General features: G+C 46.3%; 1 protein-coding gene across 1 annotated transcript; it reads right to left on the reverse strand.

Moving 5' to 3' along the window:
- Positions 1–364: 364 nt before the first annotated feature.
- On the reverse strand, positions 365–20,825 carry pdgfra (platelet-derived growth factor receptor, alpha polypeptide). The gene is made up of 29 exons (XM_069679806.1): positions 20,660–20,825; positions 18,458–18,531; positions 18,102–18,377; positions 17,457–17,717; positions 16,604–16,743; positions 15,634–15,796; positions 14,696–14,888; positions 14,026–14,141; positions 13,650–13,946; positions 13,296–13,562; positions 13,011–13,141; positions 12,756–12,924; positions 12,476–12,665; positions 12,267–12,382; positions 12,030–12,156; positions 10,977–11,173; positions 10,374–10,468; positions 9,551–9,683; positions 9,146–9,250; positions 8,389–8,499; positions 7,642–7,795; positions 5,806–5,957; positions 5,378–5,493; positions 4,250–4,372; positions 4,055–4,166; positions 3,874–3,973; positions 3,637–3,742; positions 2,539–2,774; positions 365–2,275 (listed from the first exon to the last, which is right to left on the reverse strand). Exons 2-29 carry the CDS (start codon positions 18,513–18,515, stop codon positions 2,128–2,130), a joined length of 4,392 nt encoding a protein of 1,463 aa, XP_069535907.1. The 5' UTR covers positions 18,516–18,531; positions 20,660–20,825; the 3' UTR covers positions 365–2,127.
- Positions 20,826–20,856: the final 31 nt, after the last annotated feature.

A 20,856-nucleotide genomic window follows, 5' to 3' on the forward strand; every position in this document is an offset into this window, starting at 1 on the left:
TTATTGTAAACAACATTTCTCCTTCCAAATCAAATATTCTCATTCAGTTCTTTAGTTAGCAGAAAATGACGACTGGTTAAGAAAACCAAAAGATGTTTTTCAGACCTCAAATTTCAAATGCAAAGAAAATAAGTTCATGTTGAAACGACAGAATGTTTTCACTCAGGAAGAGTTCACAGGTCAGTGTTTGGTGGAATAACCTGGTTTTTAACCACAGCGTTCATGCCTCTCTGCATGCTCTCAAGTCTGTCACAGAGCTGCTGGGTGACGTTCGGCCGCTCTCAGCAACTCGTCTTTGTTCGATGGCTCGTGACCGTCCATCTTCCTCTTGATCACATTCAGGAGGTTTTAATGGGGTTCAGATGTGGACTGGGCGGCCATGACATGAAGAGAGAGATGCTGATTTAAGGAACATCTGGAGCGGTGTCTTAATTTTTTCCAGAGCTGTAAATATAGAATGTTTTTCTTTTTCCCGTCTTGCATTATTTATATAGATGTTACTTACTAATATGTTGTGCTGCCAGACATCTAAATGAGCACCATTCATCTGTGTTATGTATATTTATTATATTATCTTTTATTGCTTTAATGGACCATTCCTCACAGACCTGCACGTCATAAATCTTTTTCTATGTCTCGTGTTATCTCTGCGTGGTCGTGTAATATTTCACAGCGAGTGAGAGGACACGACATCGCTTCATACATTATAAATCATTTATTGAAATATAAATCATCTGAATGTACATGATGTAAAATAATGGAACGTAGTACTAAATCATCATATTGGGTGTGATTACAGATACTGTACCGTCAACAACACAAACAGTCACATCCAAACATTAAGCTAGCTTCTTCTTGCACCTCTTCTTCTGCAGCATCCAGAACAAAGTGGAAACAAAGCAAAGTGCAACAGCTGACTGCAGAAATATCACAGTGGACAGAGAGAGGCGGAGGCAGTGGCACAGCTGGTACAGCAGCTGGAATATACAGAAGATAATAAAGAGTCTACACACACTGTGACTGATGTATAACATCGGATTAAAACATCTCTAGTCCCTCTAGTGTCTTAGTTTAACTAGAACCCGCTAACAGATACAATATCATTAGTTTGTCTTTTGTCCCTTTCGTTTCCCAATTCTTTAAATCCATCCTCGTCATTCATCAAAATCTGATTGTTTTTCTTGCAGCTTTATCCACAAATATTGTCGAAGCCTGATTCATGTCATGTGAAGGAGGATTTGCTGATTGATCTAAAAGCGTCACTGACGAGAACGAGGGTGCAGAAGCTGAATATGTGCTGACGTAAAATACTGTTATCCCAAAAACTCTCTGTAATAGAACGACTCTGGAGCTATTTACAATACAATCACGCTTCGTTTGGCAAGTACGATGATTTCATCTGGGACGACGTTTGATGAGCAGAAGCTGAGACACCGCGAAGACGCATGCACGCTCTCACATCCATTCAAACAGCTATGGTCAGCAGCTACACGCTATTCACAAATAATACATGTTTACATGAGGACGAAGTAAAAAAATAAATTTGGTTACTGCACGTATTTAACCATTGCAAACATTATAAGGTCATATACATAAGGAATGCACATAGTCCGGATGTTGTGCTTATTGCTACTGATTGTGCCAGCATCAGGTGCTTCTCTCGCAGCAGGTGAGTTTGCTGTTGCTAGTATTGGACTCATTACGTTTCTGTAGTGGTTAAATATAGAATGTCATGAAGGATATCCTGTGGAGTTCATTTGGAGTTGCTGACCAACATGTAGAGTTTGTCCCTTCTTGCTTATATTGCTGTTAAAGAATGCCCGATAGAGTAAAGCTCTGCAAACTTAAAGACAAGCTTTGTTTTGTCTCGATAGGTCCGACACAGGCTCGCTGGTTCTTTGAGTCCTTCATGTCACGTTTCATCCTCCAGCCCAGCAGGGGGCAGTGTCCAGGGAGAGGTAAAGGGCGTACCGCACCGTCACCACAGACTCGTCCACACGGTGAAGTGGTTTTGTTCTGAGGAGGAGTTGAGGGGTTACACGGCAGAGTCTTTGGTAGATTTACAAGTCTTTCTGTCCTCACACCCCCATGTCTCTGCTGCGTGTGCTCTGCAGGGGGGGGCAGTGGTCACAGGAAGCTGTCCTCCACCAGGTCACTACAGTCCAGACACATCTCGTCCAGCAGCGTGATGTCCTCCAGAGTCTCGCCCTCACGCTTAGCAAAAGTGGAGCTGCTGGAGCCGGTCTCGATGGCGCTCTCCTCGGACGTCTGAGAGCTGCAGGAGACACGAACAACACGGTTAGAGCCGTCTGAGGTGAAACACAGACAATTCAGGGGAGCAGAGATGTTCTGATTACGTTTTGCCTTCCCCAGAACAATTCTGATTGATGAACTGATGCGTTGGCAGACACTTAGCCAAGACTTTTTTATGTGAAACTGCTTTATTCAGTGTTTTTACTTGTTTTAATCACCAGTTTTGTTTGTTATCTGTATCAGAACAACTCTCGAGAGGGAGAAGAGTTAAGTGGCTCCATGTACCCGTGTCTGTTCCTCTTTCCGTATTCATCATCAGATATGGGGTCAAGGTCGGGGAGGGGGATGATGTATCCGCTGTCAGAGCTCAGCCGCTGCTCGTCGAAGCCGCTCTCCCGGTCCTTCAGCTTGCCCTGGTTCTTGTAGGTGATGCCGATGTACGCGTCGTCGCTCTCCATGCAGACCCGGGTCACAGCGGGGTGGTCGCTCTTCAGGAACTCGTGGTTCACCCTCTCATAATGCTGCAGGAAGATTAGGATTGTTAGATAGTGGAAAAACAAAAGAAGCATTTGCTGCACAGATGATGGAAGACAGAGACCGAGTGTGAGCGGAGAATGAGCACAGAGCTGCAGGCAAACTGTGGTGTGAGTGTGATCACTGGTTGTGCTGCCAGCTGGACGCTGCCAGAATCACACACGCCCGAGGTGCTAAAACAAGCCAGTTCCTCCTCTGCCCCCTAAACTCAGCAGAGGAGGCAGAGGTGAGGCTGTTTTGATGTGCCATGTGTGCTGCAGGGTTTAATGGGGTAATTAAGGTCGGGGTGGTGGAGGCGAGAACTGGGGCTGCGTCATTACCCAGACTGAGGCCGGCCGCTCTGACAGCCGGCTGCTGCTTCAGCACTCTAATCACTTCTGGGTTTGACTTTTACAGAAAGCCCGCAGACACGCTCCTAATGCACTCTGACAGGAAGTGGAAAGGGTTTAAATGAACAGCCTGCGACTTTAAGAGTGCATTAAAATTATTTTCAACCTGTAGTTTGCTGGCAAAAAGTACAGGTTGGAGGATGAGAGAGGAACGTTTTCATGAAAGCTAAAAAAGGTTCGGATCAGCCAAGAAAACGCAGAAAGAAAGAAGAAAAGATATTTCGTACTGAGGCGAGTTCATTGTACTTTATTCCTTTTTACAATAATGACAAACTAAACTCCAGTAGATATAAGTTAGATAGATTAGATTCTTTGTTATATCTGAGCCACAGTCTGCGTAAAACTGGTCCCAGAATGTGCACGACCAAAATGGGGTCAAAGAAGGGAGGCGGTACAATAGAAAGCAGCTGTTAAGACTCCAAAGAGGTCTGTAGATGTGAGAGGTCACCGGGACACTCACCCTCTTGTAGCTGGAGGGCAGCAGAGAAGCGACAGTGTCACTCAGACCCAGGAAGGAAGGCCTCTTCTCCGGCTCGCTGTTCCAGCACTTCATCATCATCTCATACCTGAGAAGGCAGAAAAACAGAAGTGGTCACCATCGAGAACTGTACGTCCTGTTCCTCGTAAACGTTCCACAGCTCACGTTCACAGCCAAACACATTCCTCATGTGACACAAGCAGCATCGTGATCACGTACACGTCATGAGGTGCGTGCTCCGGTTTGGACATCCTGTATCCGCTCTTGATCTTGTTGTAGAAGCTTGAGTCCACGACCATCCCGGGGTACGGGGTCCCTCCTGCAGACACACACAGATTAGTTTAAACCAACTGCTAAATCAAGTATTTCTTTTCCCAGACAGGTGTTTGCAGGAGCTCACCTAAGGAGAATATCTCCCAGAGCAGGATGCCGTAGGACCAGACATCACTCAGGGAGGTGTACATGTTGTCAAAAATGCTCTCAGGCGCCATCCACTTCACTGGCAGGAAAGTCTGTGAGAGAAAGAGAGGAAATGTTCGATCACACGTTCAAAAACATGATGGGAAAGAATCAAAAGGCAGAAAGTGAGACTTACGCTTCCTTTGGAGACGTAATTGTTGTCGTGCATGATGTCCCTGGCAAGTCCGAAGTCGCAGATCTTCACTATCTTGCCCTGAGAGAGGAGGACGTTCCTGGCTGCGAGGTCTCGATGCACACACTGCAGAAACACAGAAGCAGCACATCGTGTGAAGCATTTATTCCCACAGCTCCTGACTGCTTCTATTTCTGCTTGTATTTCATCTCAGCTGAGTTCATTTTAATGCCGTTTCATTTCGCTTTATAAAGCGTTGGTCTTTGTGTAAACATGCCAGTTGGAGGGATGGCTGTGACCACTGGATATTTAGGGATAATAACTATGAAGCCTCTGGCTGCAGTGTGTCCCTGCCTGCTAATTCTAGCTTTGGCTGTGCTGCGACTATATTCAGCCGCTGGCCTGTCTCCTGAGTGGGCTCAGCAGCCTTCACGGGACCGCTTATCACAAAACTGCTGATTTCTTCAGTTTCCCCTCTGGCCTGAGCGGCTGCCTTCATATAGGAGACCGTGGAGAATCCAGAACCAGTGGGAGGCAGAACCTACGAGGTCTGCAAACCCCGGCAGGGGTACTTCATACAAGATACAAGAGTTTCATTCATCGTCCTCCTGTGGACTCTAACTGTCAGACACTGGGAGGTTTAATCAAAAATAATACACACAAGTAGCTGGGAAGAATCTGCAATGTCAGTCATGGGAGAAAATAGTCCTACTTCTCTCTGGATTTATTCCTTCAGTAAACAGTTTCCTACTGAGTCTCAATCTCTAGTTTCAAGTCTTCTTCAACACAGCATGATGTTCATTCAGTCACTGATGCTCATATTTAGAGTCACAGAGACCAGAAAGCAGGGGAGGCTTTAGGGCGGGGCTACCTGTGATTGACAAGTTGGAGATGTAACGATGCAACCTTTCTTCAAAGCTTGATCACTACTAGCTCTAAAAAGATGGTGACAGCAAAAAAGCCCAACTCAAGGCTTCAGAAGGGCTGACGTCCACTTCCTTTATCCACCGGCTTTTATGCATGAGGCACACTGACCCAGCGTTTCACAATGCTCATATCTGATCCACCGATAGAACGTCAGCCCTGCAGTCAGAGAGCAAAGCAGCAGCAGACTGACTCATCACAACTTACATTCTTGGAGGCCAGGAACTCCATGCCTTTGGCCACCTGGTAGGTAAAGCTGAGCAGGTCGGTGGTGGACAGGCCCTCGTTCATGTCGTCTGTCAGCAGGTCATCCATCTCGCCCTCTGGAAAGCACACAGAGAAAACACACACATGAGGACACGTTGATGATATTTTGTAAATATAGTCCTGCTCAAAGCTGGCTTTTACTAATGGCAGGGAGAAACTGGGCATTATTACGCGTGTGCTACAATTATCCTCTCCATATAATCACAGGGTTGTACCAGTCCTAAATACTGACGAGGGTGGACCCCTCCACCAACACTGACTCAAACACAGCACTGCAGCCAAGCAGATACACACCGCTAACTCACAGAGAGAGAGAGAGAACTGTGTGTGTGTGTGTGTGTGTGTGTGTGTGTGTGTAACAGTCGAACCTTTCTGAGAGGGCGGGTGGTCATACTCGGACCTCTGGATGTCTGAGTACTTGGAGCCGTTGCTCATCTCCAGCATGGGGACGTACTGAGTGTTGTCAGCCTGCTTCATGTCCATGTAGTCCCCTTTGCTCTCGAAGGACAGGATCACATAGCTGTGTGCAAAGACAGGAGAGACATGAAGGAGGAACGCTGTGAGTGATGAGGTGAGGAATATATTTCGAAACAGTGATTGGCCGCACCCCTAGCTACCCCTCTCCTCCTCTTTCACTCTCACATTCTGCACCCCTCCCTCCCACTAACGCAAGAACTTTGACCTCTCCATGTCAAAGCATCATCATCAATCTCATTAATCAATAAATTGTTAAATCGCATCCTGTTGATGGCGTGGTCCCTGCTAATGAATCAGTGACTTGTCTGCCAAAGAACCTGCAGAAATTAGATCTCAAATCTTCTTAAAAAAACAACTAATGAGTAGTGATGTTCTGATCCCAGTCTCAGCTATCAGATTGGAGCCGATCTGGAATTTTGTAACTGATCTGGGATCAGCAATTCGAGCCGATCACCTCGTCCCGATCATTTATGCCAGCTGTCGTAAACTGAGCACAATTTGTGGCAGAACACTAACGTGTGAGTAACTTAGCATTAGCAATCCGGTGGCTAAAATGTCAGCAGTGTGGACAGTAAACTAGAATGCAAAAACGGTCCAACAGCCACTTGAAATATATTCAATGTGATCGTTCAGTGAGGCCGTAGCAGTAGAGCTGCGTTCAGTACTACCAATTTGATACGACATCTACAAACTAAACATGCAATGGAATATGGCTCGTTCACTAAAGCAACAGAGGAGAAGGCTGCTGCGCCGAAGCAGCAAACTCTGGACTTTAAAAGGAAGGACAAACAAAACAGGGAAGGTGGTTCGGCTTAGAAAACGCAGGTTGTTGTGCACCAATGCTAGCTGGACTACGTTAAACGGAATGAACTGCAGACATCTTTTAGTTAGTTTGTTTACTTTAGTTATTTTTGTAAACAATAAAACGGTGTCGAGCTCTTTTATCTAGGAAAATTAAAAATCGGATCGGGACTCAATATTAAATAAATCGGGATCGGGAATGAATGTATTCTGCACTAAGTGGGCTCCTCTGGACGTGGCATGGGGTCTTTGTGGGGGTCAGCGTCCGTCTTGGTTTTAGCTCAAAGCTAACGCTCAGTTTTAGCTTTGCATAACATAAAAAACAACGAGAAAATATTGTTCTAGATGCTGACGACCCGTATCTTCAAGAGCGGGGAAAAGAGTTAAACCCCAAAAAGTACACAGTCTATAATGCATGTGCACTGGGCTGCCTTGGTAACTCCAGTGTTGTGTCCTCGCCCTCCCTCTGGCTGGGCTCAGAGGAAGATGTGGTCGAGCCTGACATGGTTGCCAGGATTAAATCATGTTATGGTCAGTCCGAGGTGTGGTCGCTGTGAGTCATCCTCTGCCACAGAGCAGCCTCAGAGGGAGAGACAGGGCCGCTGCTTCACCATGAACGTCTGGGCAGACAGAATTAACAGGTACCTCACATACAATGAAATTAGGCTGAAAGCTGAGACCACTTCAGACCCGATTTGATTTGGTAAAGACGCCAGACAACCTCCTCGGCCAGGGAGACAACGGCGATAGAGTTACCGATTAGGGGAAGAGGGCAATGTGAGACTGCACAAATTGTTTTGTTATTGTTGGGACCACGGCCGGAGCATTTGGGAGAGGCGAAGGGGAAATGCGTGTGCTTCCTCAACATGATAAGTGACTGAAAAAAACGGATGTAAAATGGATGCAAACTTAGCAGCATGCTGTACCTCCTGCTGCTCTCGTCCGCCGGGTTGATGCCAAAGATATCCAGCTCTTTCTTGCTCTTCTCCGGGTTCAGGCTGAGGAAGTTCTCCCGGTTCTTGTGCAGGTAGTTGACCAGGTCCCCGTAGAAGCAGTACTCTGTGATTATGTAGATCGGGCCTGGGAACAACACAGCAGACAGAGTTGAGCATCGGCGTCAGTCTGCAGGCTAATCTTATCAGAGAGCTCGTAAAGGCTAAAAGCTCAGCCAGGAGGACAAGCCTCCACTTTACCATAAAAAGCCTGTTAAAACACCACACACACCCCGACAGAGACGGAGCTGACAGCCTCTTTCTGACCGTTACAGATGAAAATGTGTGCAAGTAACAAAACTGAATGAGTGTGTGTTTGTGTGTGCACATTAAGCAGCATAACCTCGGGAGTTACTGAGTGTTTGAAGTGAGGTGATTTAAGTTGTATGGGGAAATATTTGGTATTAAGCCATTTCATTTTTGCATATTCTGAAGCCAATTAAGTGGTGTACTAGTTTTGATAAAGGCATTTTTAATAAAGGCAAGATACTATTTGTGATATTTGAGACTTTAAAGGGATATTATTTGTGTTAATTTGGTGTTTCATTTACATAAAAAGCATTTAGTAAAAACCTTTATTTCCTTTCGTTCCAAAAAAGTTGTCTGTGCTCAGTTATTTTAAATATATCTGCTATTAAATGATGTGTGTTTTCCTATGCTATGAAAGTGTGTGATATTCACCTGACTTGGTGCATGCTCCCAGGAGGTTCACGATGTTGAGATGAGGTCCAAGATGAGTCATGATCTTCAGCTCTGACATCAGGGCCTGCTTCTCACTGGAGCGAGCTGTGGCTGAAAGAAGGAACAACAACCACGAGTATCAAACTGACAGCCAACTAACAGATTTAGCATTCAACCATTTTTGATTTTGTTTATTGTAAAACTGCGTCTTTATTAGTCTGAAGAATCTTCAGTATCTTTGTTTATATTGTGTTTCCTCTTCTTAACCGTCGCCCCCACAAGAACAAAGTTCTGCACGGGTTGTATAAAAACCAGCTGTTAGGTGTTGCTACTCTAACATTTGTCAGTTAGTTAGCTACCATTCTCTCCCCAATTTGTTGGCAATTAACAGGATGCCAAATTAGCTATTAGCAAGTCCTGTTTGCAATGTTCCCATAGATGCACAGACAAACTATTCCTGGATCACTTTGATACTGAATTAAACTTAAGAACGTGACGTTTCTCAGGCAAGTTCCGTAGTTAGAATGAGCATATTTGTTTCTTTAATTTCCAAACAGATTTATGGACATTTATTCACAACGGATATCTTGGACGAAAACATCCTTGGGAACTGTAGTTCTCCATAGATAAAAAGATAGTATATGAATCCTGTCTGAAGTTTCAGTTTTGACTGTTAAAAATACAACAGTTATAACAGGTATAAAGAAAGACATCAGATGACTGCTGAATGACCTAAATGTCTGTCAGTTAAACTCACGTTTCAGCATCTTCACTGCCACCTTCATGACAGGCTGGGAGCGGCTCAGTCCGTATGCCGTACCCTCCACCACCTTCCCGAAGGCTCCGGAGCCCAGGATACGACCTGAGACAGACACAAAGCCAGAACGTCAATTATCATCAAAGAGAAACAAAAGAAGCAGCACAGACAAACATTTCCGTGCACTCTGGATGCCTCTGCTTCCTCATCTGTGTCTCCCTCAGTGGCTGAATATCCCCTTGATCACTGAGTCAAATCAAACCCCAGCCAGCAAACCCCCGACTGCCAACACCAGATTATCTTATAACAGCCTCACTTCAAACACAGAGTGAGACATCCAGACCAGAACATCTCAGCAGGGAGGCTGCAGAGCCAGCAGCACACTGAAAGTGACAATGGGCTCACCGAGGACGAGTCTGTCACGAGGGAACTCCCATCTGGAGTCGTAGGGAAGCTGCATGGGATCCACGTAGATGTACTCGTGTCCGTCTGGGCTCACAGACTCTATGACCCTCCAGCGGATCTCGTACCTGGGTTTCTGGAAGACAAAAACACACATGAGAGCTAATTAATGAACCTCTTTAGTCTGGGTTATGAGTGTTGGTCTTGCTTTGTGTCCGTTTGTCTTTCGGGAAAGTTTTACCATACTCATTCGTTTTAACACCAATTTTCTCCTGGCCTGCAAAGTCTGTCAATAAGTTTGGTTTAATTAATTAGCTAGATGGACTTTACTTTGGTTTGATAAAACAGCATGTGAAGCAACCAGCCTTTGACCAGTCAGAGCAGCAAACTAAGCACAGTTCAGAATACACTTTTGGTGTTCATGTGATGACTTTAGTCTCGATCTGAACACATGAAATAAAGTGTCTTGAAAGTTCAAACAGTGTGATGAAGTTGTTCTTTGGTTTAAACAAAGAAATTCAAAACGGGGAAAAAAACAATACTTTTCTTCTTCATCGTAAAATGCTAAAAACATGGACCCAAAAACAAGCTGAGAAACGACCCATCTGGTGAAGAACCCTGTGGAAGGCTGTTCGCTCTGCGTGGGCTGTCCAGCTTTTTAGCATTTTCACTATGAAATCAGTTAAATGATTTGTATTTCTTTGGTTTTTCAGCCAACATGAGGCTCGATTTTAAAATGTTTTATCTGTTCCAAAAACAAGTTCTCCGAATGTGAAAAAGAAGCTGAGAGAGTGAGTAATGTGCGAATGAATGATGGCAGCAGTACCTGTTTCCAAATCACAACCAACACAATGAGTGAGATGATGACAATGACGAGCAGCACCAGCACAGCAGCAGCTACAGTCAGCTCTGGGTGGGGGCCTGTGCGGGAGGAGAGCCAGCGGTCACACATGTTAGAATGAGAGAGCAGCGATCACACGAGTCAACATGTGTGTTTAATAACAGATGAAATGCTTGCAGTGACATACACGCTGCATGTTGCATAAGAAAGAGACAAATCCATAGGGTGTCCTGATTACTGGGACCAAAAGGTATGCTGGGAGATAACAGGGGAGTGGGGGCTGGGGGAGGGGAAGGTTTAGGGGGAGTGGGTGAGGATGGGGCTGTAAAGCTCATCTGGGATGACCAAATGTCCTAAAGATCTCTGGCTTCCCTGAATAGCTGTCAGAGTAAGAGCCCCTTCCTCCTGCTTCAATCACAGCCCCCCCATCAGCTGTTTCACCGTCCTCTGACAGCTGCTGTAACACTGACAGCTCAACACGCAGCCACTAACACAGCCGCTCACACTCTGAGTGTCAGAGGTGGAAGGAACCAGCTGTTAAACAACAACATTGACGTCATTGAAAAGAGGAAGCAAACGCGTTCTCACCGTTGGACACCAGTTTGATCTCTCTGCTCACGGCCGCCATTTCGTTCCTGGCGAGGCAGCGCACCGCCAGCGTCTTCTCCAGGTGACCGAACATCACCTGGCTCTCCAGGTTGTCGTCCTCGTCCATGTGCGAGTCCATGGTGATCTCTGTGGAGTTGGGCGGGAGGGGCACCCAGGAGGACGTGTCATTGGCACAACTACAGGGGAACAAAGGAAGCGGGTTTGATAATCAGTTAAAGACTGAGTGCAGAGACAGTTTGAATTTATTGAAGTGTGGTTGCTTGAAGCTTTGTGAGTGTTTTGTTCACAGGAGATGGTGGGCAGCACGGCAGCATTTACATGGACGTATGTTCTGCTGCTGTGTACTGCTGTTTGAAATAAAACTAACTTATAGTCACTTTAAACTTTTACTTTTTTTAGATTACTGGGAACTCGAGAACTTCCCAGTAGAAATTTCGAATTCCAAACTGTGAAGTCTGGAACGCAGCGTTTTTCCGACTAGAAGAATTAGACTGGGACACTATTCAAAGTCGGAGGGTCTACTTGTGAACTTGAAGCAGATTCATCTACCCTGACTTTACCATTGGACGAAATTTCTACTGGGAAGTTCTCGAGTTCCCGGTTGTCTGGAACGCAGCATCAGTCCTCAAACCCCATTCCGCTCCCCTCTCCTATCTCACAGCAGGAACCACTGGGGGACGCTGAACCAGAAAGCACATCGAGACGTGCCCCGACCCTGAGTCTCGACCCCTGGATTCCTGAGGGTTCCAGCTAACTCGACCCCCACTCATATTCCAAAGCATGTTCCAAACGCACTACTTTCGTACCGTACAATGGCGTGGTCTTGTTAGTGAACAAGAACATAATATTAAGATCTTTGAACTTGTACTGTTGCAAAGAACACAGAGCAAAAGGAGAGGGATGTCAGATGGAAAATAAAGGTCTGGGCTGAATCTGCTGTAGGTTATACAATGCCTATTGATGAGTACCTCATGCAACCCCTCTTCAAAAACCAGACAACACCATCCCTTTGGTCGAGCAGAGGGGACTTACTGTTTGATGTTCTTGCAGATGAACCACTCCACCACAGGAGTGGGCTGCCCTCTGGTTATACACACCACAGACTGGCCTGAGGCTGAGCCGTGGTGGATGTCCATCAGGTCCATAATGACTGCAGGCACTGAGACGCAGAGAAGGAAAGTGTGTAAACATGTGAGAAACAGACGGACTGTAAGAGGGACTCAGAGGAAATAAAGGTAATGAAGGGCCTGGGGCATTCCTCTCACTGACCTTTGACCTCCAGGATCAATCCAACGTCTTGTCTTTGGCCTCCATTCTCCACTCGCATGGTGTAGTTCCCGCTGTCCTCCTCCTTGGCTCGGATCAGGGTGAGAACACTCATGTAGCTGAAGACACAGACGCAGAAGTTAACAGCCGTAATGACAGGTGTAATGTGTGGGAACATTAGCTCTGAGCTGTCATTAGCTCTGCAGACTCACCTGGTCTCGCTGAGCTGCCGCAGGCTGGTGGTGATCTCCGCCGTCACGTCGCTGAGCGGGACGCCGTCTTTGAGCCAGGTGACGTGAGCGCTGGGGAAGGAGCTGATCTCAGCCCTGAACTCCCGAACCTCGTCCAGCTCTGCAGATTCATATTCTCTGAACTCCGGCCTGATGGACAGAATCTCACTCGCTGTCAGAAGAGAAAGACGGTCATTAATCATCCGCCATCGCTTTAAATGATGTAAATATTAAACTGTAAGAGAAGAAACTGCTCTCGTACCATACACCTGAATAGCTAGCTGCTTCGTCTGGCTCTCATTGCTGATGATATCGGTGATGGAGCAGGAGTAGATGCCGCTGTCTTTGGTTGAGGCCTGCGGGATCGTCAGGGTGTAGAGGATCTCCTGGTCCCTCTTGTTCTCGCGCAAGGTTTTTACAGCTCGATTAGCCTGTCGAACAAGGACATCAGGTACTTGGCCTTTTTTTTACCACATTGCATACGTTCTGTGCTGCACAGGATGACTTGTGCCCTCACCAGTTTGCCGGGGTATTTCCAGTGGTCCTCCAGAATCTCCGACCCGCGAGCCACACAGGTGACAGTGAGAGTGTCTCCCACGAGCAAAGCGGTGCGTTTGGCTGTTAGCTCAACTTGCAGCGCTGCGCCGCCTGAGAGATGGCAATTATTAAGGTTTATATGCTGCTCTGAAGGTACTGACAATGTTGCTACATAAATACTATTTTCATGATGCATTCTGTTCATACATATCAGATTTGAAAGCTACACACATCTCCTGACACAGATGTAGAGGTGAACACATACCTGTCCAGCCGTGCACGATGTATTCCCCGCTGTAGTGCACCTTTCCCTTTATGAGGGCCTGACAGACGTAGGTCCCCGCAGTGAACACTCCCAGAGCGCCCCTCTTGCTGTCATAAACACTGGGCACAGGCTCCTGGGTGTCTACGTTAAGCAGGGTCACGTTAGCGCTGGGATCAGAAACCCGACACTGGATCTCCATCTCCTCATGGTCGGACAGGACGTGGTTTCCGAAAGGCACCGGCGACGGCACGAAGGGGACATCAGGATCTGTGGTGGAGTGAAATAACTTTCTCAGACAGACTCTAAAGTCGAACACAGAAAACACAAGTTTCTATCTTCAGATTCCTCCTGTACCTGGCACGTAGATGTAGATGCTGCTGTCCTCTCCATCGTCCGTGTCGTTCCTGCTGTAGAAGCAGATGTAGTAGCCGGTGTGCACGGCGGTGGCGTGGTCCACAGTGATGGTGGTGACAAAGAGGCCGCTGTTGTCCTCCTGCGTTTTCTCAGGAACATCCAGTGGGGTCTCCCAGGCCAGCTTAGCCTCCCCCCGGCAGGTGAGGGTGAAGGGAGTGTGAAGGGGCACCACCATCTCCTCCACCTGTGGCAGCAGCACAGGAGCAGAGGAGGGCGGGAACATCGCTGAGGTGGGGGCTGAAAGGAAGAGACGAAGAGCGCTCAGTCATGGGTCAGAAATCGTCTGTCTGTCTGTCTGTGAGTCTGTGAGTCTTACCTTTCACTTTGAGGTTGAAGGAGAACTGAGCGGTGCGAGAGCTGCTGACAGCTGTGATGGTGTAATTCCCGTTGTCTTTCACGAGTGGCTGCCGTAACGTCAGAATGCTTTGATACCTGTGAGAAGAAGAAAAGCGAGAGTCAGGCGAGAGTATCGACGCCACTTTCCCGCCTGTGCTGTAAATCTGCAGCTGGAGTCTGCAGGTGGTTATCTTACATTAGCATAAAGACTGTAAACAGGGGATAACAGCAGCCTGGCTCCTTCTGGAGGTAAGAAAATACACCTATCCATTCCATCTTGAGCTCACTGATACCTTTATTTGGTTGGAAAGTTTCATAGGGGGATATGTGCCAGATTATTCCTCCAGGAAGTTTGTGCTTCCAGCCAGGAAACAGTCCGGCTCATGATTGTTGCTTTAACACTTTGGTTTTTGTACAAATTCAACAAATGAGATGTAGAATGTTAATTTGTGAGCTTTGGAGGTGCTGGAAGTCAGATTTTGTTAACTTTGGACGGAGAAAGGCCGGTTATTTGCCCCTGCTTCCAAGCTAAGCTAAGCTAACTACTCCTGGCTGCACACAGACATTCCCTTCTTATCTAACTCTTGGCGAGAAGAAATGTCTCAACCTCATCTAATAATCGAATAACAAATCACAGTTTTTATTCTCACCGATTCCCTTCGATGTGGCTGGTTTTGGTGAGGACGTAGTAGTTCTCTCGGATGGCTTTCCCATCTTTTAACCACATCACTTTGGGGGCTGGGTAGCCATTAATGAGGATAGTAAACTCCGTCTCCTCCAACAGGCTGACAAACTCTGTAGCAAGAATCCCGCTGTGATCCAGAGCCACGAAGGAATTGTCTTCTGAAAGAGAAGCAGAGAAGAGGAACAGAGTAAGCTGGTGACTGTGGACGAGGGCTGAGATGAAGGCAGAGTGACGGAGAGCGCTGAGGTGAAATGAAGGCCTGACACACATCTGCTGAAGACATCCCATAAAACACAGCAGCTGATGTTGAAAGCAGAGGTGAAGCTTTACGGTCGGATGGAAGAAAATGACTTCCACACACCACCGGTCTGTGCTCCTCGTGCTCAGATGAGTGAGAAACCAAGCCAACGATCAATTATCACTTTACTGTTGTAAATACAAATTAAGCTTTTTGCGAAATAACAGTAATTCACTTTCAAATCCTGCAGGCAGTGAAGGGGCTGCAGAACAGTTTGGCACAAGATGCACGGTGCAAAATACCTTTAAATAAGAGCTGAGTACGACTATGTTACAAAGTGCATGCAACATTTATATCAGGTTTTATGCAAGTATCTCCCTTTGATGCAATAAAGTTATCGTAGTAAGTTGAATAGACAGAAACAGAAACTTAATCTTCAAAGGAAAGGCAGATTTTAACAGAGTATTCCTTTGGAGATATAACTACCAGATAATATTAGGTAATACATCTAAATATAACGTATCCTAAAACTCAGCATATTATAAATGTTTTAAATCGGGATGATATCGTATCTTGACTAAGGTTTCGCAATAATATTGTTTTCCGCATCATTAACAATCATTCAGAGATATCCAGGCAACATTACCGAGCAGACAGAGACTTACTGAAGACGGTGACAGCCACGCTGCCGATTCTGACCTCTCCGCTCATCTCGTTGGTGACGGAGCACTCGTAGGTGCCGCTGTCCTGAGAGGTGGCTTGTGGGATACTGAGGGTGTAGATGACCCGGTCAGGAAGAGTGTGTTTCATCTGGACTGCATCCACAGCCTGCAGGAAGAGGAGAACAGTATGGATTTAAGATCCTACACGTCGGAATAAGGAGGAAATCTTGGTAATACGATATTTGTATTTTTCCCTTTTACAGGTAAAACGTATGCGAGTGTGTGTGCAGCGCTGCTGAAGGTTAATGGTTTAAACACTCGCTGGCCCACAGGAGATAAATCAGGACCACAGAGCCTTTTAAAGGCCTGTAATTGCAGCTGAGACCAAAAGCAGGAGTCAGACTTCTGTGTTCCTGCCTTCAGCGTCCCTGGAAAACGGTTTAGAGGAATCCCGAGCAGAAAACAGACAACATGCTGCAAAGATCAAGAAACTGAATATCAACAAATGTAAACTGTTCTGATCCTTGCAGCTCGCGCTTCAAACGCATGAAATGTTTATTTGTCTGTCCTGTGCAGACAGCATCTGTCCTACATGTCTGAGGTCACAGAGGTCAAAGGATTTACCATCCCGCTTTCTGCTCCTTTGAAGCGCCTGCTCCCCTCCAGCCATTTGTCCTGAACTTTAACTCCTGCAGGAGGAACCGTTTGGCTCATGTCCTCATAATGAAGACACAACATCCCGTCGCTGCTTTCCTAACACATACTTTGTGACCACTAAGGGCCGTCTTTAGAGCTATATTCCACTTGCTGCTGCTAGGTCCAAAACCATTACTGGCTAATTTAAGGCTCAGAGCTGCTGGCTCGGAAATGACATGGAAATATGACAAGGGGGTTGAATGAAATAGGGCAAAAAGTGGATTATGGATGAAACCATAGAGGACACTATATTTAAATAAAAAGGATTTCTTCTTGCCTGTTTTTTCGGATGGAGCCACTGCTGCTGGAAGCCCGGGCCAGCCGGAGTGACGCACGTGACGTTGAGAGGCTGCCCGGCTCTCAGCGTCTCCTCGCTGGCTTTTACTTCCACGTCAAACTCCTCCATGTCTGCGGGGGCTGCAGGGTAGAGAGCAGATATCAGCACCGTCATCTCACAGGTCCAGAGATAGTGATAGCTTCATTACCATGAGCTCATTTATCAGCGAGCGGTGGTTCACTACGTTACTCACACACACATATAAGTCATCTCCCCCTGTGATAATGACATCATGTCATGGCTGTCATGCAGTGAGATCACCCTGCGGCCCTCTCATGCTAAACACACTGGGGGAGAGTTTCCAGCTGTGCATATTAAAATACTTTTAGTAAAGTGGATCTGCAGTTTGCTGAAACAAGGTTTAGCTTTGGTGAAACCTGTGACACCTCTAACTCCTCTGCTCCAGTACAGTTTGGCCCACAGGTCTCACATTTGACACAGATAGTGCTGACGCATTTTCAAAGGTATGTTGTGAGTTTCATAGTTGTAACATGGAGAATATCAGACTTAAAGCTGCTCAAAGAGGACCAACTGAAGCGGGCTGCTCAGCATTCTGGCCTCACAGTTCTTCTCTTATATGTTCTTTTTACTTGGGTAAGACGATGAAGATTTATTTTGAAGAAAGGTGCTTTTAAAGGTTAAATTTGTGGTTTTTGAAAAGACATCCACAAAATTAACTTTAACTCATTCTGAGTTTTTCATCTCAAACAGAAAGTATGAGATAAAGACCCAGAAAGATTCAGACATCTTAATGTGTAAACACAGCCTGGTCTCTGTGTGCATCCTGACTCACCCTCGGTCTCCACGGTATAAACGGCGCTTGTGATTATCTGTCCGTTCACGGTGGTCTCGCACTGGTACTCCCCGGGCAGGAGGCTCCCAAAGAAGCCCATCTTGCTGTCGTAGTAGGCCTGCATCTCCTCCCCGCTGTGGACGCTCCTCAGGACGACGTGAGTGTTGGGGTTAGACACTCGGCAGGAGATCAGGACTCCGGGATCGTCCATGGGGACGACCAAGTTCTCCGGCAACTCGGGGACGAACGGAGCCTGGAGATCTGGATGTGGAGGAAAAGCATCATAATGATCCATCCTATGTTATATTTCTTTAATGCAACAAGATCTTCTCCGGGTTTTCTGCTGCAGCCTTACTTACTTACTAAGAATCACTTTGAGACATCCCTTAGGGACACCTGTGGCTGCTGTGTGAAAGTTATAGAGTCTGTATTTAAATAAGGGGTGAGCAAGTTGATGCCTAAATCCCAAAATACAAGTTTAGATTCATCCTTAGCCCACGAACGCTTCTTAGAGCTGCATCTCTTCTGCTGTTCTGATTGAGTGGTGGCTCACCTCATCATGACATACTTCTCTGTCTGATATGAGAGGACATGAGCTGCTTTACACAGAGTACGTCCACGCCTGTTTGTGTGAAACATATTCACCTGGGACAAAGACGTATATTCCCGCCTCGTTGTCTTCCGGCTCGCCCTCCTGGCTCTCGTAGGCACACATGTAGTATCCGGTGTTTTCTGCGGTAGCGTTGTAAATGAAGAGCGTGGCCGTGTAGTATCCCGGGTAAACGAAGGTGTTTTTAGGCAGAGGTTCAGCCCAAACCACGTTTCTCTTCCCCGTGCAGCTGATGTTGAACACAGAGTTTGGACGCAGGATGAACTCCTCCTGATGGGACTCGATGGTGGGTGGCAGCAGTGCAGAGGTCACTGAAAGAAATGAGATCAAAATTAGATCAACTTTAACAAAATAAGAAAAAAAACCCTCTAATACTGTGAAATACACTTACCTGACACCAGCACCACCACGACTCCCCCAAAGACGGTCCACGTCTTTACCCCATCCATGGTGATGGATGTTCCGCTGTGAGACAGAAAAGTGAGTTCTCAGTCAACAAGCGAAACAAACACTTTGATTTTTTTTGTCTTTTCTGATAAAACAGGCTCCACTGTCTCTGTCCGGTTCGACAACACAACTACTTCATCAATGAATCCATTCCTCATTGACTTCTTAATCTCCTGCTGCAGTTTGAGCAGTCAGCCTGACTCCTGCTGAAATAACCCCACACAGATGACAGCAGCTCATGTGGTCTCCCACATCACTGCAGTGCATTAAAAGTACATTTATCACAGGATTACATGAATTATTCGTCGTAAAATGAGGGTTAAGATAACAAGACTGTAAATTCCAACGTGTTAGAAGAATCCACAGGATGTGGCCGTGAAGGCTGCCGGTAGAGGGCGACACAGTCCACCGTTTGAGCGCACCGAACCTCCGCGGATCGAATCAGCTCCTGTTTGTTCAACCCGAAGTTTTTCTTTTTGTCTGGTTGAAGAAAACTTCCCTCTTTCCATTGCTCAGACAAAAATCTCGGGTGTTCACGCACACAAACGAGACATAACCGATAAAACGGCCTTTTTTCTTGTTTAATCAATGTGCTTTTTTAAACCGTATGTCTAAAGGACCCATGATTAAGACATTCTCAAGTTTAGTCCAGACTCCTCACAACTCATCTCACAGATCCTGTCAGGTTTACTTTAGTCACGGATCTCTTCAGTGTCCTGGTCTCCCTGGATCAGAGGTTTTTCATCAGGGGCCACACAGTCTGACAGGCGCTAACAAAAAAAACGTTTTCTAAACAGAGTTTTTCTTTTTTTTAAAAGCATCGCTAAAATCATCAATATATTAAACTATTCATATTTTTTTTTTTTTTTTACTTTTAACCTAGACCTGTTTTCTGTTCCTAGCCTGCTCTGTGTTCTCTGTTTCTTTTTTTCCTTGCTCAGTTTCCTCAAACAATAAAACTTTTGGCCCCTGCATCGCTTCCTGTGGCTCATCCGAGACGGCCTAAATGATCCCTGGGCAACCTGGGTTTGTTTAACTCTATAATTAGCGCACCCACTCCGCGCAAAACTACATATCTGCGTGGGAATCAGCTGACAAAATGCATAATCTGTTTTGACGTGTTTGTGCACACGCCTCGTCTCCAACATTTCAATAAGAGATTTTTGTCTCAGCTTGGCCCGAATCCTGCAGCCGCTGCGCGTAAATCTAACCGAGCCTGGGGCGCGCTCAGCCTGCCTGCATGTCCGGCTCCTCTCACACCGACAGACTCAACAAAGGTGGCAGATAACAAATGCATCTCTCTGCAGGGCTGCAAACATTTGAGCAACAGCTGATAAGGCTTGTCTCAACTTTCTGCCCTGCACGGATGGTGATGTGGCTCCGCTCAGCTCCGCATCCAAAAGCTGAATGCCACAAAAACTGATTTGAAAAGAGAAACTTTATCTCGTGCAACATTCTGCACTTTTTAAACGTTTAGAAATCCTTTGTGTAAACATTTGAGCGCTTTCTCCAGGGTAAGTATTCCTGTACAGTCCTGGTGACACAGCGGGTTGGTGGTTAATGAAGAATGCGTCGTGGCTCCAAACACACTCAGCTCCTCTTGAATCCATCACACGGACTTTCGTTGCTGCGCCTCCGGTGCAGATTTTCCATGTTAATCCTCACATTCCGCGACCAGAGAAAACAATGAGATGTACAATTTCCAATGTGTTTCCCATTAGCTGCCAGGCTGCGTCCCACAATGGAGCCTTCAGTCTTCGGGGTGACACCTCCAGCTGTGAGGCCGAACCCGAGCGCTCTTATCCAGCAGAGTCAGCGGCATCTCCCCGCGCGGCGTCCAGCGGTGACGCCATATGGTGCACGCGGAGCAGAAATCTCATCTTAAAAAATATGATGCATTGCCCGATGCAGAAGTTGCAAACAACTTGCAGGGCGACAGATCAATCCCGTAAAAGTGAATAAAACTATTAAAAGACACTTTTCCATAACTTTATAAACTAATGAAACCTTTAACCTTTAATTGTTAGACCCAAATAATTTGTTTTCTCTTTAGTTTTCTAAAGTTAATCGATTAAAAAACACCCCAAACTTTTGAAAAGACCCACAAAAGTGGGTTTCTTTTGGGTTCCAACAACCCTTCAATTACCTTTTGCTAATCCCCTCTTTATATTCCTTTGGTGTAAGTATATCCACAGTGAATTGTTGGCTCCAAAAGGCGCAGTGAGGGTCCTTTGCAGCGGCTGTAATCCTCAGAGCTCCGGCGCTGTGAGAGCATATGTGCGACCCTCTGTCCGCGTCCGCGACCGTCCTCACAACTGCGCTCCAGCTAAGCGACCTGTAACT

This window comes from Semicossyphus pulcher, unplaced genomic scaffold, assembly GCF_022749685.1.
Source record: "Semicossyphus pulcher isolate SPU_LCO1_2020_fin unplaced genomic scaffold, fSemPul1.0.p SCAF_4, whole genome shotgun sequence".
NCBI classification, from domain to species: domain Eukaryota; kingdom Metazoa; phylum Chordata; class Actinopteri; order Labriformes; family Labridae; genus Semicossyphus; species Semicossyphus pulcher.